Source organism: Ptychodera flava, chromosome 22 (genome assembly GCF_041260155.1).
Source record: "Ptychodera flava strain L36383 chromosome 22, AS_Pfla_20210202, whole genome shotgun sequence".
In the NCBI taxonomy this organism is placed as follows: domain Eukaryota; kingdom Metazoa; phylum Hemichordata; class Enteropneusta; family Ptychoderidae; genus Ptychodera; species Ptychodera flava.
The window spans coordinates 31465463-31485304 of NC_091949.1; the positions used below are offsets into that span (position 1 = coordinate 31465463).

Consider the following 19842-nt stretch of genomic DNA (forward strand, 5'->3'; position numbering starts at 1 on the left):
GTAAGCATTCTTGATAATGTGGAATCCTTCACGTAAAATGGACTTTTTTTTCGGAGACAGAAAAACTGTATGTGAAAATTGCATGTTCAGCTTTATTTACCTGTATCATCAATGGTCTCATTTACGACGCGCTGATATCACCGTGACAGTTCGATCTTCCGTAGTGGCGGGTGATACTGAACTGGACACAGCTGTCAAATAAGTAAAGCGTGCATACACCTCGCCTTTTAATGTGAAAAATATAATAGAAATAAAAGCTGCAACGGGACGGGGGTTTCGTGAGAAGGGAAGCACGAGATCGCTATTGCCGAAACTCTGTCATGCGGCGCAGAGAGCACAACCAGAATTCCTCGTCCAATTATATGGTCTTGACACTTGAACGCACAGTGCTGATGTATCGGTCATAAAAATGAATCGCACAATCATTTGCAGAGCTATACTTCATCATTTCGATGAACATGTATTTAAGTGACCAAAATTAGACAATCGCAAACTTTACTATGAATAATTCAGTATTCGCGTCAAGTTCAGTTATTATGTCAACTTCGCCTTCGAGTCTCTTACGGCGTGCGCGATGGGAGACGCCATCAACCTTGTTTGTAACGTGAAAAGCAGAAAATCCTAATGCTTTTGATTTGAAAGCTTGTTTGTAGGACAACTTTTCTAGGTGGCCGCAATGCATTAAAATTAACGTATTTATGTGTTGAGAGTGGTGAGAGGCTTATCTAGGAAAAGTACTTACTATTATGGTCTATTTGCTGTGGTTAAATTTACCAAAACAATCGATAATGTTGACCCCATATTACAGCTTTAAACACTAAAACGCAAACAACAAGCTTGCAGTATCATTAACAAATTGTCACTACGTACGTACTGACTGAAATGCAGAAGTGACTGCCGTATTTTTTTACTTAAATTTAATTTTACTACCATACACTGTCACCAAGTTGTCGCTGTTTCCTGAACTAAGATCCCTTCAAACCTCAAAGTTTGAATCGTGTGAAAAAAATTGCATCAGTTGAAATGCCTGCTTGTTAAAAGACCTTGATTAGCTTGCATGTGTATGAAATCTTACTGAGGACGTTTAAAGTTTTGGCGATAGAAATTTTCGGCACACTTGTTCTCAAAAATGCACCCTGTATTGTGATCTAGCATGTCATAATACAAATGAGCGATTTACTGCAATTCTGTTTCTGAATCTCCTACTCTGCATATGAATACTTTAAAAGGTTAACTATACATGCATATAAGAAAAATTGTCTGTTTGTTTTTTCTGAATTGGTATGGTTATGCATTAAGATAAACTTTTACTGGTAGTATTGCTCTGTATGGTACAGGCTTTCAGGAACAATGCAGAATTTGATCACTATTCATGGAAGGTTAGTCACCATTTTTTATATTTTATTGCGTAGGACTCGGTGGTTCAATGACATGGTTATGCTAGTTTTACATATTCATCTCGAAAGACACTAGAGAATGGCAATTAATGTACGCATTTAGTGATAATTTCTTGGCATTGCTGCGCTCGTAGTCAGTGGATCGTAATTCTTTCACTACCTTAAGCCGACACACAAAGATATAGATTGTAGCACAGTTTTGAAACCTCATTATGAGATGTCAAACGTAACGTTCAGTGTCGCACGTCTAAGTCATCAGTGTACATTCGCTAAAAAGTTGTATGCGTTTCTAAACTTACATAACTACAAAATTGTCATCATTATACAATTTTTATCACGTGGAAATTTCCCGCCAGTCTTTGATTGTTTCTCAAGATTAAATAAGATCACACTATGGAATATACCGTTCTTGATTCTTCTCATTTAACTTTTACAAATAATTAACAGTATGACGCTATCTCCTATCTTCTTCTCGTATATTCTTGAACCAACCTCTACACGTTTTGGCCACGTGAGGAACCTTCGAAATCATACCTCTACAAGGGAGGGCATTACACTCTCCCACCTTTTTAATAACCAGCGTCCTTGCTAGTCAAAGCAAGTGAAGGAGCATAGATAAAATCTCGACAAGGGAGGGCATTACAGTATTATCCCTCTTGCGGGGACAAGCCAAAGGATTCATACCTTATGAAAGATTACTGCAGAATTTAAACTTGTTATATGTCCGCTACCACGGTCCATGCCGCTACTGACTGATGGAAAGCGTCAGCTTGTAACAACGATAATTCTCCATGACATCCGCAGCAACTTGACATTGTTATTTTTTCTTCTGACCTGTGGATCAATGTATATTTGGGGGATGGGGATGGGAAGGGCAGATTTACTTTAGGTATGGTACTAATTCAAAAGATGGCTAAAGTGAATCAGTCACGCACCTCTGCTTGTACGATCCGCATTGTTAAAGAATGTAACAGCTAGTATTAATCGATAATTAAAGATAACATAACGATACATCGACCGTGTATGCAAAGTTCATAATAATGATAATAAACACAATAAGGGTGACCAAATGCAAGTACAGAAACTAATATGGCGGCTCGGTAGGTAGTGAGTCCATTGCGTCAATTTTTTACAGAAAATCTCTATCATGATTGCCGCCAATGAAATTTAGGCAGTCTTGACACGAAAAAAATTGCGCCTGTCCGACTTTTTAAAACAGATATATTGTCGAATTATTCGGTATTTCATCTATTGTTTCTATCTAAGTGCGCGAGAAACAATGTCATAATACCCGGCCATTTCACTGCACCACTGTTCTCGGAGTGCTGAATAATATTCGAATGCCGTAAAATGATTTCATCTAGCTATGTAGCTAATTACAATTAATTACAATGGTGTTCAGAATGCCAATGAATGCACGATGGCTATGAATCAATCAGCGAACTTACGGTTATGATGATCGATCTACCTCTTAAGTGAAATTCTGTGTTGCCACTTTTAAACTTGTTTATTGACTTCGTTACAATAATTCCTTCAATTTGTAATTGACTTTACGTCTCTTAAAATTTCAGCACATCCAAACATAACCGTAAACTCCGTATCTCTTAAGTACGGAAAACTTCACTGCCGCATGTTACAACATTTTTGCTAATGATAATAATTAGCGAGATAGGGAAATATGCTTATGATCGTATACCATGAACCACCGAATATGACTATAACCAATGAAAATATAACGTTAAATGGATAAAATTAATGCTTTTGCAAACCAGTTTTAAATATGTATCTCACATCTGTAAAGATTTCAGCATCCGTGGCATTATTAGGCCAACCGAATTTGAATGTCGAAATCGAAGAAGGAATTCTGAAATATCGTCATATTTCTTTCTGTGATCGTCGTTTTAGAGTTGGTATTTCCAACATTGGATTTTACATGTAACGCCGTGCATTACGCGGCCAGCTTATATTTGATGATGATATTAGAGAACGAAACGCGTATTAGCTCGAAATCCAGCACATATGCAATGTTCGCACGAAACATGTGAGAAGATGTAAAGACCATCGCTTTGCAATATGCTAGGAATAAATCGAATATCGAAATTTGGTGTAGAACAGGAAGTTAATTCGTTTGTCAATGTTTCATTTGTAAAGGCGGAGCCTCCTTTTAAAAGGGCGCGCTGCCGTGGTTGCGTTCACTGTGTAAGTGGATTGGCAACACGCGGGTACACGCTCCAGAAACTGCCACTTATTAGTTTTTTTTTCCGGCCACAACAGGGCAGAAAACTGCCAAGCAGTCAGCGCGAAGCTGCTGCCGATCGAACTCTGTGGTTATAATCAAATTCAAACGTGACTGGATGATGATTTTGAGGAAATTCGAGCGTTGGGAATCAATGACCATTGGCGGTTTGAACGGACTGTCAATCAAACGCTAACCTTGTATAAACTCTGTTTGCAGGATTAGCAAAAGAAGCCAAAAGGTTGAGATCAGTTTGTGTAATTAATGGTATAGAAATCAAACATCATACTGGCCAAGTGTTTGACTGGGAGGAGAACTTCCCTTATGCGAGAACCTGGGATTGAAAATTGCGGCTTTAATGTTGACCTTGACCTGGCGTCGCAAGTCGGACGGCTATGCCAAACATAATAAGTTTCACATGAAATGAAAGTTTCAGTCAGGCATATTTAATAACAAACGAGTTACTCTGCTTTGTTTCCGAAACAGACGGCATATGGTCACCATGCTCCGCCCCCATCCCAATAGAGCTGTTTTTGAGTTGCTTTTGCCAGAGTGTACAAAGTTTCGGGTACCTACTTTTCGGCTAGATGCGTTCCTTATTCAGCATAAAATAATTGATGGGGGTTTATAAACTAATTATAAATTAATTTGCAGTTATCTACAGCTCGATATCTTTTCTTACTTTCTTTTTTCACTTTTCCCGGGATCAACTTGAAGGAGTGGCTTTATGTAACTATCATCGACTGACAGCCGTTCTAGCTGTCCTTGTGCCAGACTTTCAGATCAGCCTGCAGTTTTATCAGAAAGTATCACAAGGGCAGGAAGGAGCACCCTTTTTACATGTAGACACCAGCTATTGAGGAAACCGTCGACAGTATAGGCGCAGATGGATGTTTTGTCTAAAATGTATCAGTGTCAGTGAGACGGGATTATCACTAAAAACGTAACATTGTCGGGTCCAAACCAATATCGAAAATCGCATATCCGAAATAAGGGGCAGTGTATCAAATTGCAATATTCGATTTTGTTTCACGCATAAGACAGAACACGTCGCACAAGAGCAACTACTTAATGCGCAATATTGCTAGTCAACACTCGTAAATATCAATTTAAAGCCGATTCCACAAAAATGTTTTTCTCTTTCAAAACTAGAACGATGCCTGGCCGCCATATGTATCGCGCACCTCGCGCAATTTAAATTTTCGAATTCGTTCACAAAATCGCAGCGGTTAATGTAAAATTAGCTTGTAAACGTCATTTCTTTGGGTCATAAAATCTTTGACAAAATGCAATTTAGACATAATTTATCATGTCTTTCTCTGATTTCCACATCGAAATATGGTTGGCCTAATAATGCCACGGAGTTTTCAGCATGAACATTTAAGCCAAAATAGATTAAGCATATTAGTCAGTTTTGATATATAATCTCATAGCACGTTTGCCATACACATCGAACTTTCAGCATTATGTAATCCAAGTAATGACCAATTTACCTCAAAAGTCTATTAAATGTAGGTTCATTCACTTGTGATATATTTGGTCCAATTATTAAAATTCTTTACATGTACAAATACAAAATAATAAATCTAAAATGCATTAAAACTTCTGTGTTCTAAACGAAGTAAAAATGTACCCTAGACATCCGATCAAACTAGGTGCAATACAAGATTTGTTTTCTACAGCTGTCTAGCATCGCCTAAGTTTTTTGTATGGTTTTGTATCTTGTATTGTTTTCGTGGTACTATTCACCTGCATACCTTTGCATTAAGATATTTTATTTCAACGGATGATGTCTTCGACACACATGCCAGGAAATTTAAATTTTTGTTTGATTTTGGAAATAGATGTTTTGATGTACATACATGCATGCATGCATGCATGCATGCATGCATACATACATACATACATACATACATACATACATACATACATACATACATACATACATGCATGCATACATAAATACACCACTTTCTGAACACGCAATTTAGAAGGAAACACTGGCACAAAATTTAAAAGAATAAAGGCTGTATAATAAAAGCAAAGAAAAAACACAGTAATTATGCAATCTTAGGCGCTTTAATGCTCCTCAAAGATTAAAAAGATTACAATAACACAGTTGTGAAAGACGCATACCTTTATAGAAGATAAAACAACTTCATTTGATTTAAGGATATTAATTTTGTACTCAAGGTTACAATTACATAACTGTCTGTTATTTCTACAAATGGAAAAGTGTGTTGCATAGATAACACTTACGGCAAGTTATTCTTACTTAATAGGGAAATAACTTTGCTTTTTGCTTTAACGATTTCTCTCACTAGAATTGAAATTGTTGATCGATTTTGGGAGATCACGCTGAATCAGTTGCGTTTGCAATAATATTAGAGGCATTGACTGAAACTTCTTGGTAACCTATCTAGCTGCTTAAATCGTTCTTAACGAGGTTACAATCATTTGTTCACAGTTTCTGAGAAATTCAAATCAAAATCAAAACACAATCGGTCATCAAGGATGCTATTTTGAATGATTTAACTAAATTGCAATATAAATCAGTCTTGTTGGTTTTATTCGACACACTGGTAAATGTATCAGACCGTGTACGTCATATTACATGCAAATTATTATAACACCGCCTTCTAAAACATATTGTATGATTATTGACATCAACAAACGAACTTGTCTAGACCGATAAGTTTACACATAAATTTTTTCAGTAACTCTTAGATTATCCCTTTGGTGTAAAGTTTTGTGGTAATATTGTATTTGCACTTGGTTGACATGCAATTACTTTAACTAGTCTATATCGTACATTTCACCAAGTAAATGAATAACTGTCCGAATTGAACAAGCGAAAGTTTGAGGTTGAGAAGAGAATGTTGAAATTATGTCGTCGATCCTCGTCTTCAGCGAAGTGAACACAATCTGAAAGAGAACGTTTGTAGAAACAATGAGAACGACGCTTTCAACTGAATATTGACTGGCAGATAACAAATATTTTGTTTGACAGGTAGTATGCCCATCGAACTGGACTTTTTAAACATTTGCTTGAATTTTTTTTTTTGGGGGGGGGCAACTATTAAACTAATCCCTTTCATAATGAAGAAAATATCAAGGGCACTTGTGCTAAGTTTGACATGAAAGGAACATATTTCTAACAATTACCTTACCTTGTATTATCTATAGTTTTCAAAGTCGGTCTACACGCACAGCAGGGCGGGAAACTATTGCAATAACTTGAATGTAAAAAACTTTTGCCGAAGGGCATTGTACATGCAAACAATAGTTTCTCGAAGAAAGTACTTTTGGTAAATGCTGACGTAGAATAGTACAAATATCCGCCAGAATCAACATTTGACACGATTAGAACTAATATGGAATAGGATAATTGAATCTTTACAATTTTAAAATATCTCAAATGTGTTGGGGGCCCTATAGCTGAATGTTGCAATTTCACAAACTACTCATTAAAACAAGTGCATTGCTCAAAGAGAAAAGAAGAGTAGCTTACATTACAGATAAAACCAACATTAGTTCACTATCCAATTATCCCAAATTAGCTCCAATCGTTTTGCTTTTTTAACTATATTAGCTCTGTGTTTTCGAAACTTATGTCGTGTATTTTCAATGGCTGAACCTGACAAGATTATTAATTTTGTTAAAGGTAGTATTAGAAACTTACGGGTCAGTTTTATGCCGCCTCCCAGTCGATCTGGAAACCTGTTGCCTGACCATTGTCGTCGGTTATGAAATGAACAATGATCTCTTGGGCGTTCGTATCAAGTGGGTCGGGAATTGTGGTCCCGGTATACTCTGCAATTTTCTCCCCTCCAACGCCATTGACAAACAGGAAATCACATCCATCCTCCAAGTCAAATGCCATGAAGTTCAAGACGATACTCTGTGGAAAATCGAAGAAACAACTTTTTTTAAATAGGAAGTAGCAGCTTTTTAAACATATGAATGGAAACAACGCGAAATTAGGATTCCTTTCAGATTTGCTGTTTCGCAACATACGAAATGCATACTATATTTGGTGTCACGACGACGTCTCACAAACATAGCTGAGTGTTTTCTAAACATTAAACAAAGTAAGGTTTCAAAGGTGTCGTCCTGACATATTTGGAGTGACAAAATGTCTTTCTGAGTGTATCAATTGAGCGCGTTCGTTCTTAATATATCATGTGATCTATAGTGTTTGTGATTTCTTTTATTTAGCCTTCGTAACGTTGAACATTACGTCGATGTATGCCCATCTCGGTCAATCGTTCACCAGGTAGGTCGATTATGTCTTTGATACTCACTTTGCCGTCGGGTGCAGTGATGCGCCACTCGCATGCTGCATCATTATCATACAGAGTAGTTCCATCGTAGTTCATCGATATGATAGTTCCTTCGTCACCAGCGTAATCGTGCGGTATACCACAACCAGAATCGAATGTCGGCTGTTCAACAGGCGTAACTGTATCATGAAAATACAGAATGACAACATGACTGTCTCAAGCGTTCGCTAAAATGTTTACGTAGCATATCAACCAATCGCACGTTTAACGATTATTGTCATTAATTAATTAATTTTGTTGAATATTAAGTAAGACTGTCATTTCTCCGTATTCGGTTTTGAAAGTTGTACCCAGTTAATCAGTGTTTTGGACTAGAAAGTTGATATTAAATATATACCTGCCGTCTGTTCAGGTAAAGTCTTGGGCAAACTCATGCATGTACGTTTACACGTATGTATGTACGTACGTCAGTAGGTACATACGTACTTACGAATGTATGTATGTATGTATGTATGTATGTATGTATGTATGTCTGTCTGTCTGTATGTCTGTATGTCTGTATGTATGTATGTGTGTATATTTGTATGTTTTTATGTCTGTCTGTCTGTCTGTCTGTATGTATGTATGTATGTATGTATGTATGTATGTATGTATGTATGTATGTATGTATGTATGTATGTATGTATGTTTGATGCATGCATGCATGCATGCACGTACGCATGTCTGTATGCAAAAATATAAAAACGAATTTGTGTATTAATGGTAAAACACAGCTATCCCTACGATGTTTTTCGCCCAATTGGGCGATGTATACATTAGTTTGATAAAGTTTATGAGCGATGCGTGATAGGCTAGTGTATGTAAACTCTACAGCGTGTGGAGGGGTCGAAGTCCAAAAAATTGTAACAACTATAGCTCGCTTATTGACCCGTTGTTTTTGACCTGGTTTGACAGTGATGTCTTCGCTAGGTGACTTGGAACGGTAAGTTGTGAGTGAATGCACTACTATGCCTTTTTTCCACTTCTTCATTTTCATCATTTCTGCCAGCAAAACGTTTACGGCCATTTCTTATAGCTGATTTTTATATGCTAAAGGCAAAAACTTTAATCAAATCAGTATAGAATTAGTCAGAAGCATTGTATAGTTTGGACACTCAGTTTTTATAATAATATCGAAGAAAAACTAGGAAAGTGAAGATGAAACTTACTAGGTGCCATTACTAATACTTCACAAAGCCTAACAGGATTGCCACGGTCTGACTGGATGCTAACATAACGACCTATGATGGGTGTGATGCAATCGACTGAAGTCACATCTCTTGCCAGTTTCCTTGGTGTCAGGACTTCGCCACATTGATGGTGGATCTCAATGTTGTCCTCTGAACCAACTCTTATCACGGTGTTCACGAGGCCACCACCTAGACAGTGACAGAGATAAATAACATAATTTTTGTAGAAAAGTTGTTTCGAAAAGTATTAAAAGAAAAATCCACGGATTTGATTAAATTGAAGGGTTTATATTTCAAATATCCTTAATCCCTCATGTCTCATGTCGTTCAACATACGATTTTTAGCTCATTAACTTTTTCATGAGATTCTAAAGAAGGTGAAACAGATTGTCAAGTTAACTGTCCTTCGAATATACTCTCTCTTTCTGTTTTGTATGCCAGAAAAATTCTCATTAATAAAATGCCAAATGAGGTGAACCTATCTCTCACTACACTCATGCCACCCGTAATTTTCCGAATGTATACGAAATTCCCATGTAAGTGAGGATGTAGGTTGTTGATAGGTTTTGAGGTGCGCTTACCTCTGTAGTCAGCACAGTCACCACAGTCACAGTGGTCAGCGGTATTGCCACACCAACCCCACGGTGAGCAGCAGGGGAATTCTCCGTTGGGATCACACATGGCGGGCTCTCCGTCAGCAGAAGGGTAGTCAGGTCCACAGCGTAAATCTGACCTCCATCTAGCGGTGCTTGCTGTAAACAAGAATGAAAAAGATTACACCGTTTAGATATGTTGTTGATTATGGAGAGTGCATAGTTTATCAAGACTCTGCGTTGTGAAGGACGCACTTAAGACATACATTTACAGTATCAATGAGATTCGCAAGTCCGACTGAATGACCGATAGCTATTTGTCAGATTATGAAAACTAAATCGATAAATATCCTTTGTGATTGTGTTGTTGAACTTACAGTAGTCTATGCACGAGTCGCAGTCGCAGTGAGCCTCAGTATTACCACACCAAGCGTAGGGGGAGCAGCATGGATAGATTCCACCAGGATCACATTCAGCTGGACTACCATCGGATAGGGGATAATCAGAACCACAGCGCAGATCGGTCCTCCATCTGTCCGCTGAAGTAAAAGTTGTCGAAGATACATAAAAACCATCATATAATTTTTGTACATTGATATTTTCATTTCACAGAATATATTAATGATACGTCAACGGTGATGACACGGCATGATACGTTCTTCCTGAGTTGCAAGAAATTTCAAAGTTGGAAAAAATCTTATCAAATTCAAATGTTTATTGCAGTCCCATATTTGTGTAAAGCCGCATGTTTGAAGCTCTGCAATAATTAGACCCGGAAAACACGAAAAATAAATGTAAACAGAGATAAGTCTTTATGGTAACTTGAAATGAAAGAGGTCATATTAAGGCTTACGTGGTCTCTTCAAGATAACCCTGTATATCCTGTAGCTGTCACCGAGATCAACTTTCCACCATGTCTTATCTTCACTTTGCAATATGGCACATGTTTGTGTGTCATCGTCATTTCCATATTCAGGGTTATCACCACCACTAGTAGAAGCTACTCCATCTACAGCAACGTTTGTCAGCTCGGGTTCTAGAAGAACGTAAAACATTTATCGAGATAGAGCATTGGTATATCTGCTGAGGCCATTCAAAGGAAAAGGACAACGACTTCTACTAATGTATCATATATACCACTACATGTAAATTACAACCAAATTAACCTTTACATATACGACCTATTGCCCTAATGTTATCAGGGAATCTTTTCTTGAGCCTACAGTAAATACTAGTGTGCTTTTATCACATGCACATTTTGGATTTGAATTTCTGAATTGCAACAAAAGTATGCAAGTAGACTTACAAGTGTATAGTGTAATAAACAACGAACGAACAGTCGTGGGAATCCTTACCATTGCCTATTCCTTCGTATAATTCATCATCATCCACGCTCTGGTCACCACATCCTCGGTATCCTCTTGGTGGTCCAGGCTGCTCGTCTGGCTTGCTGTTCAGTACTATGGCCATACCACCCAGCAAATGGTGTTCAATATGGCAATGTATAAACCACCAACCTTACGTAAAGGAAAGTACATTTATTAATCTAACGTATCACAAGTCTTGCGACGAATAAATTTGAAAAAAAAATATATTATAAAAGCAATTTCAAATACACTTTCTTTTCTGTGATTTACTTTTTGTGGGATATCTTTGAAAACTATAAATTTGAGTTATGGTCAAAATGTCACTTGTTAGACCGTTCAAATCTAATGAGTTAGTGCTTTACCTATGAACTCACGACTTTGTAATTTGACAAATAAACTGTATTGTATGGCTTATAGAGCCCATTGCACGTCATACACACATACCTGGGTTATCAGCTTCTAGACGTACGATGACATAGCCTCCTGAGGGCAGCAGTATTGTATCTTTTCTCGGTGGGTTGTAAAGGTTCATGGGAATGGAGTCTGGATCTTGGTTCCAGGTATCGTTCCTCCAACGTGGTTTGTTACATGGCACAAACATACTGCAGAAATTTTGAATATTTAAATAGCACGAATTATGATTTAGAACGGACAAGACACTAACCTGCACGGATCCTTTATGATGACATGGTGTAAGCATAGTCTGTATTCAACGCATATTCTTTCGAAACCATTTACATTGTGGTATCATTATACAGGTGAACGGATCTCAAAATCTACGATATCAATACAAGTTGGTCTAGAACGAATGTTAGTTCGTGTTTGTAGTCGAGAATTTTACTCATGCAACTTTCTTCTTGAACGTCATTCAGAGATAACACTAAGATTGTTTCGAAGAATGACAAATAAGTGGCAAGATAGCAAGACAGAAAGTTGGAATGACCATCACTACAATTGTAAGATTTACACTTCGTATGTAGAGAGTCGAGACGTGTATATAACTGTTTGTTGCTTTTCTGACATATTTTGCTGCACCGTTCATCAACAACTTTCCATGAAAAAATGCACGCATCACAAGCATCGTGTTCATAATGCATGAATGGTTGACATCAGATGAGTCACAAAACTCCATGCCTAAACAATCAATTACCAGAAGATACGTATTCCAAAGGAGTGCTACATTGTTGTTAACACCATCATTTACATGAAGAGAGAGAGTGTTGACACCATCATTTACATGGAGAGAGAGGGGGAAGGAGAGGGAGAAAGTGAGTGAGTGAGTTACACACAGACTGATAGATAGACAGACGGAGAAACTGAAAAAGACAGACAGACAGACAAACAGACAGAGACAGAGCTTATATTAATCACATTTATCATTAGCTCAGAGAGCATAATTGTTAAGAGTATATCATGTACAGGTTTCGTCGACAATCGATCGATGTATTTCAGGTAGATTAGGGACTAAGAAGATACATGAAATTAAAAGGCAGTTGAAATCTTTTTCGTTATTCAAATACTTTGGTGGCAGATGTTATGCATCTGATACGGTGAACATCTGCACCAAATCAATAAGAACTTTTTCTCGTTTCATCAGTTTCCGTGTATCGATTTCGTCTCTTCAGTTAAGAACCAAAATGTTGGTCGTTTAAAATTCTAGATATCAAATTACACAAAGCGCAAAAGAAAGCAAAACAGAGGCAGAGACCAAAATTGTATGGAAATATTCGCGTGTACAGCTCAGAGAGATCATGGCTTAAGATACTTACAAGAGGAAAGGATATTGCTGAAGCACCGGATAAACAATAATTGCATGGCCAGCATGTCAAGCATGTGCACGTGCCTATCTTAAATTAAACATTATTAAACGAAATTTGTCTCTGGCTTGATATAACATTACCCTTACAAAGTGCGAGGATATCATCTTACCTGTCAAGACTGCAACATTGAGTGTCATCGTCAGGACAAGGGCAACAGAGATCCTGGTTGGCTCTCACATATTCACCATCTTCATCCTGTTCTGGAAAGCCCATCCTTGTCACCAATGCACTATGCCCATGGATGTGAATTGGGTGAAGGGACCCATTCTTGGAACCTCCTGAGCCAACACTCGAGAAGACGAACTGGTTGTTATGCTCGGTTAGGGTAACATGGTTAGTACAGAGGCAAACAGTATGGTGATCAGCGGCATCGCATTCTGGGTCACATTCGGTAAGAACGGCAGTTGGGTCATATGGCGGTGCTGTTGGGTAGATGAACGCTTTACCATTGCAAGCCGGTTTTGGTTTTTGTCCTGGTGCAGCTTTGCCTAGAGCCATACCGCCTATACCTCCGAAAACAAAGTTCATAAAAACTTGGGCTTCTTTGGTGACATGCTTTGGTGTCGGGTCCAAAGCCAGTTCCCTAGGAGATCGGGTCATATCAGCAATTGCGGTACATATAGCACCGGACCAAGAAGGATAGTGTCCAAACGGACAGTTGAGTGTGTGACAAGGATTTGTCTCCTTGTTGCAGTGACGCCATCTATCTGGTGGTAGAGTGTCGGTGAGAAAGACGCCACTTTCATCAGCATAACGTAATACAGAAGCATTTGTATCATTCAGTGGACGACGATTCTCTTCATCAAACCGCATTGTGTCAGCACGCACCTGATATTCGGTGAATTCGGGATCGGATTTGGTTTCCAATACAAAGTCATATCTCTCTCCAGCAGATACGATGATGTAATCAAAGTCTTGAGGGTTGAGATCAAAGCCATCGGATGTGATTACCTTCAGCTTATGATCATCAATTGAGATTCGGTATGAGTAAACCATCGTAGCACCAATAACACGGAAACGATATCTGTGACCTGCCTTAACAGAGTAGCCGTAATAAGGAGTACGCTTTTGTGGGTCGTTTAGGTCATAGCGTCCACGACCCATGTTCAAACCGGATGCGTAGGGGATAGGACTGATTTCTACACCATCGAATTGACGAGCACCATCGAATCTGGTACCATTGATGTACCAACCACCAGCTTTGAAGAGTTTCTCGAACATGTGGTGAGATTCTTCATGTTGCCAGTCGGACACCATCATGATAAACTGATCATACTCTGGCAAATGTCGCTCATCGTGGAGATCAATGAGATTAAAGTCGTAATATTTCTGATTTGGTTCATCTTCTTCATAGATAATTAATGGCCCAGCCATTCCTTCTGAAAACTGGACACCAGCATGAGAATGATACCAAAATGTCCCTGTGTGCGAACAGTAGGAGAATGATATTATGCCGCCGCAAATTAAAAGACGTCGTTAATTACTGTATTTGAAAGTTAAATGCTATCCTAGTGTCCAGATCATTAATTGTTAATAGTATTTTTATTGTGAACATGAATTAAGGGGGTGTCCTTGCTGATGTTAGTACACGTTCCATTGGGTAAAATATTTGGAGATTGACTACGAGTTATGAAAGTTTATCAAAGAAACGTCAAAACAAGAGTTTGGTGCTTTGCTAAGAACAACGTACCTGGGGGAATCGCAGAGAAAGCGTACTCAAATGTGCCACCTGGTGGAATAGGGCACTGCGTGATGTATGGTACGCCATCCATCCAGGGAGTTCTCATCTGATAGACACCATGCCAATGCATCGATGTTGAGTCTTGCATCATGGCGTTGTGCAAAGTTATACGTACGATACTTCCGTACTTGACCTGCACGATAATATAATGCATTAGCTTGCTTTCAAAGAAAAGAAACTTCAAAAAATCATTTCTTTATTCATGCCTCACGATCTTATTCAACACACTGGAGACATTGACATATAATTGCATTACACTTACTCGGATCGCTGGTCCGGGTACCCCTCCGTTGACAGAAATAACACGACGTTGTATACCATCACAAGCTAATTTTACGTCCTCTAATAAATGGGAAAAAAAACAAAGAATTTCATCAATTGATTTGATGAGCGGCCGCTCATATAAGTTCCAGTTTTTTGCCTTTGAATAAATCATTTCACGTGATGATTAGCCTCTTTCATGAAACATGGCACATGAATACGGCTAGTTTTCAATCGGGTTCGAACCCACAACATACAATGTTCGGTGTTCCATATATGTCGTTTTTCATTCATCGATTATCGATCAAAAGACAGTTTGATCACTTTACTTGCAATCGTTATTAGGATTCCACTCGTCGAAATTCATTGAATCAGAGAGTATTAAATGAGTGGTTGATTTGATGCCATAAATAGAAAAGTTAACATATCATGGCATAGGCATGCACGGATACCGGAAAACAACTTTTGTGTTCGTAAGCACAAGCACAAGCACAAGATCATTTTTGTTGTCTGATAATCAAAAAACAAGTCAGGATTACATACTTACCGAACGGTATCGCCCTATCAGTGCCTGCACAGTCTGGGTCACTCATATAGCAAGCGACACATTCAACAGTGTTGCCGTCTGGATCTTCACAGTCACTCACAATTGTATCGCCATTGTACGTCATACTGTAATCATGGTCAATTTCCATGTTGTATCTACACACTTAAGCAGAGGGTGTGCATCGAAGTCAATACACTTTTCATTGAGCGACATTTATTAAGACAATCACTACACAGCATGATGTCACAGATGTTATGCATTAAGGTGGAGCTGAAGAGACTCTTAAGTTTAGTATGATAGCAATAGTTTAATGGAAGGATTATTGTATATTTTGGGTGAAAACCTCAATTTTGATATTAATGATACAAATTTATTTAAGTCAAAACCTTGATACTGTTTTCTAAAATGTAATATTTAACTTGAAACAAGAGTATATTTAGGAAAAAACTACTTTTATTTTGCATTATCTATCCTCATTCTGAAATGGCAGGGGTTGAAAGACTGATACTCAAAAAAGTGTTTAAAAACATGATAAGCAAAATTAAATGCCTGTTATTCAAAATGTAATAACTTTATCGCCGAATGAATTAGTCGTTTTGTTATATACAATTTAAAAAAAACATAATGTGAAAATTGTAGAAATTTGGACCCAGCCAGAGTGGAGTAAAATTCTTTGGAAATCTTGATATTGGGAGAAAGAGAAGCCAGGAAATCTGATGATTCACATACAATTGCATAAATAAACACTTTTTATCCGGCAACTTATGACTGCGTTACAAGCTAAAAGATGAACACAACCAATATTTTAATCGTGGGTCAACAAATTACTTCAAATTGAATGAATATTTTCAAAAATGTGATTTGTGCAAAATATGCTGTGTTTGGTGCAGCGCCCCCTTTAAGTCAATTAAATCTTGCGTGTCCAAGTAGCTAGGAGATTTATGATTTTATGATTAAATGATTTGTGATCTTATAATTAGATGATCTTCTTAAACTATTGACCTAACATATCATTTGTCGGGAAGGCTTCTGCAGATTTGTAACTTTTCGAATAAACTCGGGAAATAATAGAGACAAGAGCATATGTCTTTTTATATAGTAATTCCACTAACAATGTAAAATTTCTCTGAATACTGTTTAACACGATGACATTTGTTTTTAAGTATTAATGTCATAATATGGCTGGTTTTCCATTTTAACTGTATTAACCACTTTGTCAGATTACCTATTGCGATGCGATCACATTCCATGATTATGTTACAAAAAACCTTCGTGCAACTTACATGCAAGTTTACACACAAGGAAATGTGTATTCATGGTTTACTTTCCATTAAAATGGTCTGGCTGCCATTGTACAAAATAAAGAGAAATAATACCCTCATATTCCTGCTTTGTGTTATTTAACGTGTGTTGTTCATGTGACCAAAATGTAACAAACAACTTACTCGCAAATTTACACCAAGGGAATATTTTTCAAGGCTTAATTCTCTTAATGTCTCGTTGGACGAACAAATGGGAAGTGAGAAACCTACCTGTACGATCATCGTCGAGTTCCGGGATGTATTCTGTTTTGCATTCCCCTCCATCGTCGTAATTCGCCTGCAAAAGTCAAAAGAAAGTGTTTTTCTTCGATGCAACTTGCAGTCAAATGTAGAAACTGCTGTCAAGTCCATAGATTTACGTCACTGTGCATGATACCGCAGGTTCCGAGTTGCTATATATTCGGAGGAAAGTCATAGTTTGTAACTTGTTCGACATCACAAGACAGGTAGAAGATTGCTAGTTTTACTGTAGTACTCAAATATAAATGTAAAGAGACACATACATACCTGGGACAGAGCAAGAAGCCCTAACATCAAGACCGAAAATAACAACATGGTAGGCGTCCTGCTGATCATACAGCAGAGTGGAGTACCGATACACAGGCTGCTCTTTATACACTTTCACTTTTCCAGTAACGTGACCCATCACATGATCAAGTTGCCAAAACACTATTTTCAAAGTATTTCATACCGTTAAAAATCACTTAAACTTGCTCATTGCCATTTTTTTCTTTATGTAAAATACCACGCAATACCATCGTTACTATTTTCGATATTTGACGTGCATTTAATCACTGCCATTAGAAATCAACACCGGTAGTTGTTTTGGTGGCTATCAGAAATGGACATTTTATAAGATTTACTGGCATTATTTTCAATGTGAACGTGACTTATACAGTAAACGGCTGCTATTGTAGTAAACATCATTTTACAACAATGTGCAAGTATTATTCACAAGGAACTCATGAATGATTCAACAGTCATTTCACTGTGCACTAAACTCATTTCGATGTCCGAAATCCATGACTGATCAAGGATCGATTTGCAGCTGTCTGTCACGATTTTCCTTAATTTGTTGTCATTTGCTTCAGAGCTTTCCCGCTTTCGCAAGTTATCCCGACGATAGTGGCCAAGGTAACATACATAGGGTATAACTCTTTATGGAAAAATATTGACATGTAAAAGTAACAATGAATACATCTATACTGACAGTAATCCTACGACGAAGGTATGGTATCAATGTCCATCTACACTGATTAACCCAACTCATAGTCCAAAGCTGATTTTAGAAGTATCATCTTTGAAGTTCTGACGTTTGTTGTTTTAAAAAACTTAAACTTGTATCACCTTAAATTTGACTTGCTTTTTCAATTAGACCAAATATTGTGGTGGTGATTAGATGCCTGTGCCCGGCCGGAAATATGTTTCTATCGATGACGATCAATTACACTCTATAGACATTGAGCATTGCTGTAACGTTTAAGAAGTGGAAGATATATTATTAGTCACGGAATTATAATTGTCATCAGGGTACTCCGAAAGCTGATGAATCCATTCACCACTATTCGTCAAACATTTTTACTCTGGTTACCCATCAGGAAATATAGTCACACTGGCTGCAGTACATTATTTAGGGAAAGGACATACTATTTCTTCTCGCTAACAAGTATTGTTCGGTGTTTCTGAAGTAATCAAACTGCAAATACTAAGGGAATAGTATGCATTATTGGTCGGAGTTGATGAGGACTTGGTTTACAGCAGCTACTGTAACATCTAACCGTATTGAAAACGTCTACTACACCGTGAATAACAATCAGAGTCATGTTCAATATTTTGATGCAAAAAAAGCAAACTGATCATTGCAAATTCATTTTATTTAACGGAATCAAATTCCTTTAAGTGTTTTTTCGGTTTACGGAAATGGGTCATCTAAGCGTCAGTGTAAGGTTTTCATTTGCAGTTTCTTCTGATAATCACTAATTTGGGCAGTAAAAGGGAAGTTTATTGAAACATTCGCCAGAAGTTAACAAAAAACTATATTTAATTTGACAGTGGCTTACGTGGAAACAAATTTTATCTTTGTAATACAACGAAACATTTTTATGTGAAGATTGGTTTCGCAACGCCTTTGCTGCCCGTAAAATATGAGTATTGTTAGATAACGTAACGTTGACTGGCTATCACGTCAAAGCGGTTTGAATTACTATACAGTATGTATTGTTCTACCATTCTTCATATTTACCATAGCGTATGTAATGTTTGACAAATCTTGTAGTGTGTTATGATTCTAATATGTTCTATTCATGAGCCTTGTAAAAGCATGAATGTAAAATGAAGCGCCATACAGAAGTAAAAGCTAAAGCACATACAAACAAGATCACAATTTCTGGCAACAAAAAGTATTTTTACAGACAATGATAGTCCTCCTCAGTCGGCAGGATATATGTCAAAAAGAAAAAAGTGCAAACTTTAACGTAGGTGAAAGGCCACAGTCGATAACTTAATAGACAGTCGATGATATCATTTAGCAACTTAAACATATATGAACAGCATACTATAAGAATTAAGGCTGACACCCGGCTTGAAAGAGAAAACAAATCTGCCTTGGGTACGAATTTGCCTTCCGTGTAACCCTTAATATTTGTATAGAGTAGCTGATCATAAACTTGTTAAAATTTCGCAATTATAAAAAAGTTGCGATAAACACGCTGTTAACATATATAGCACTTGAGTTGCTCAGGAGTGGCTTCCATGCTGTAATATTTCAAGCACCTGTTAAGTCTCGCATGTAATTGGGAGGACATAGTGCTTTTATCCCTGGAAAGATATCTATATGCTTCGTACGGGAAGGTGTAACCGTGTACGTGGCATAGAGTGGAATGTAGTGGGCGTGGTTATTGACTCTGTCCACTATTGTGTCACAAGTACACTATGACTGAGGTATTATGGTCTCTTCCATGGCATAGTGTATTCACTACCATTCCAATCAGGTGATGAGTCACGTGAGAAGTCAATATGGTTTGACTTTCCCTCTTTACGTTGTAAT

At 37.7% G+C, this 19842-nt stretch overlaps 1 protein-coding gene across 1 annotated transcript; it reads right to left on the minus strand.

Annotated features, from left to right (window-relative positions):
- Nucleotides 1-5693: 5693 nt before the first annotated feature.
- Nucleotides 5694-17441, minus strand: LOC139123191 (uncharacterized). The gene is made up of 15 exons (XM_070689289.1): nt 17304-17441; nt 17007-17073; nt 15475-15636; nt 14929-15008; nt 14616-14799; nt 13035-14346; nt 11550-11707; nt 11094-11255; nt 10592-10774; nt 10116-10277; nt 9727-9897; nt 9125-9334; nt 7938-8095; nt 7316-7534; nt 5694-6558 (listed from the first exon to the last, which is right to left on the minus strand). The coding sequence occupies exons 1-14, from the start codon at nt 17370-17372 to the stop codon at nt 7325-7327; spliced, it is 3288 nt and encodes a 1095-aa protein (XP_070545390.1). The 5' UTR covers nt 17373-17441; the 3' UTR covers nt 5694-6558; nt 7316-7324.
- Between the last annotated feature and the right edge of the window lie 2401 nt (nt 17442-19842).

Coding starts and splice junctions, on each gene's coding strand:
- LOC139123191 (XM_070689289.1), bottom strand. CDS start 17,372: ATGATCAGCAGGACGCCTACCATGTTGTTATTTTCGGTCTTGATGTTA. Junction 9,898..10,115: donor CGACTCGTGCATAGACTACT/GTAAGTTCAACA, acceptor TCTTGTTTACAG/CAAGCACCGCTAGATGGAGG. Junction 9,335..9,726: donor TGACTGTGCTGACTACAGAG/GTAAGCGCACCT, acceptor GTCACTGTCTAG/GTGGTGGCCTCGTGAACACC.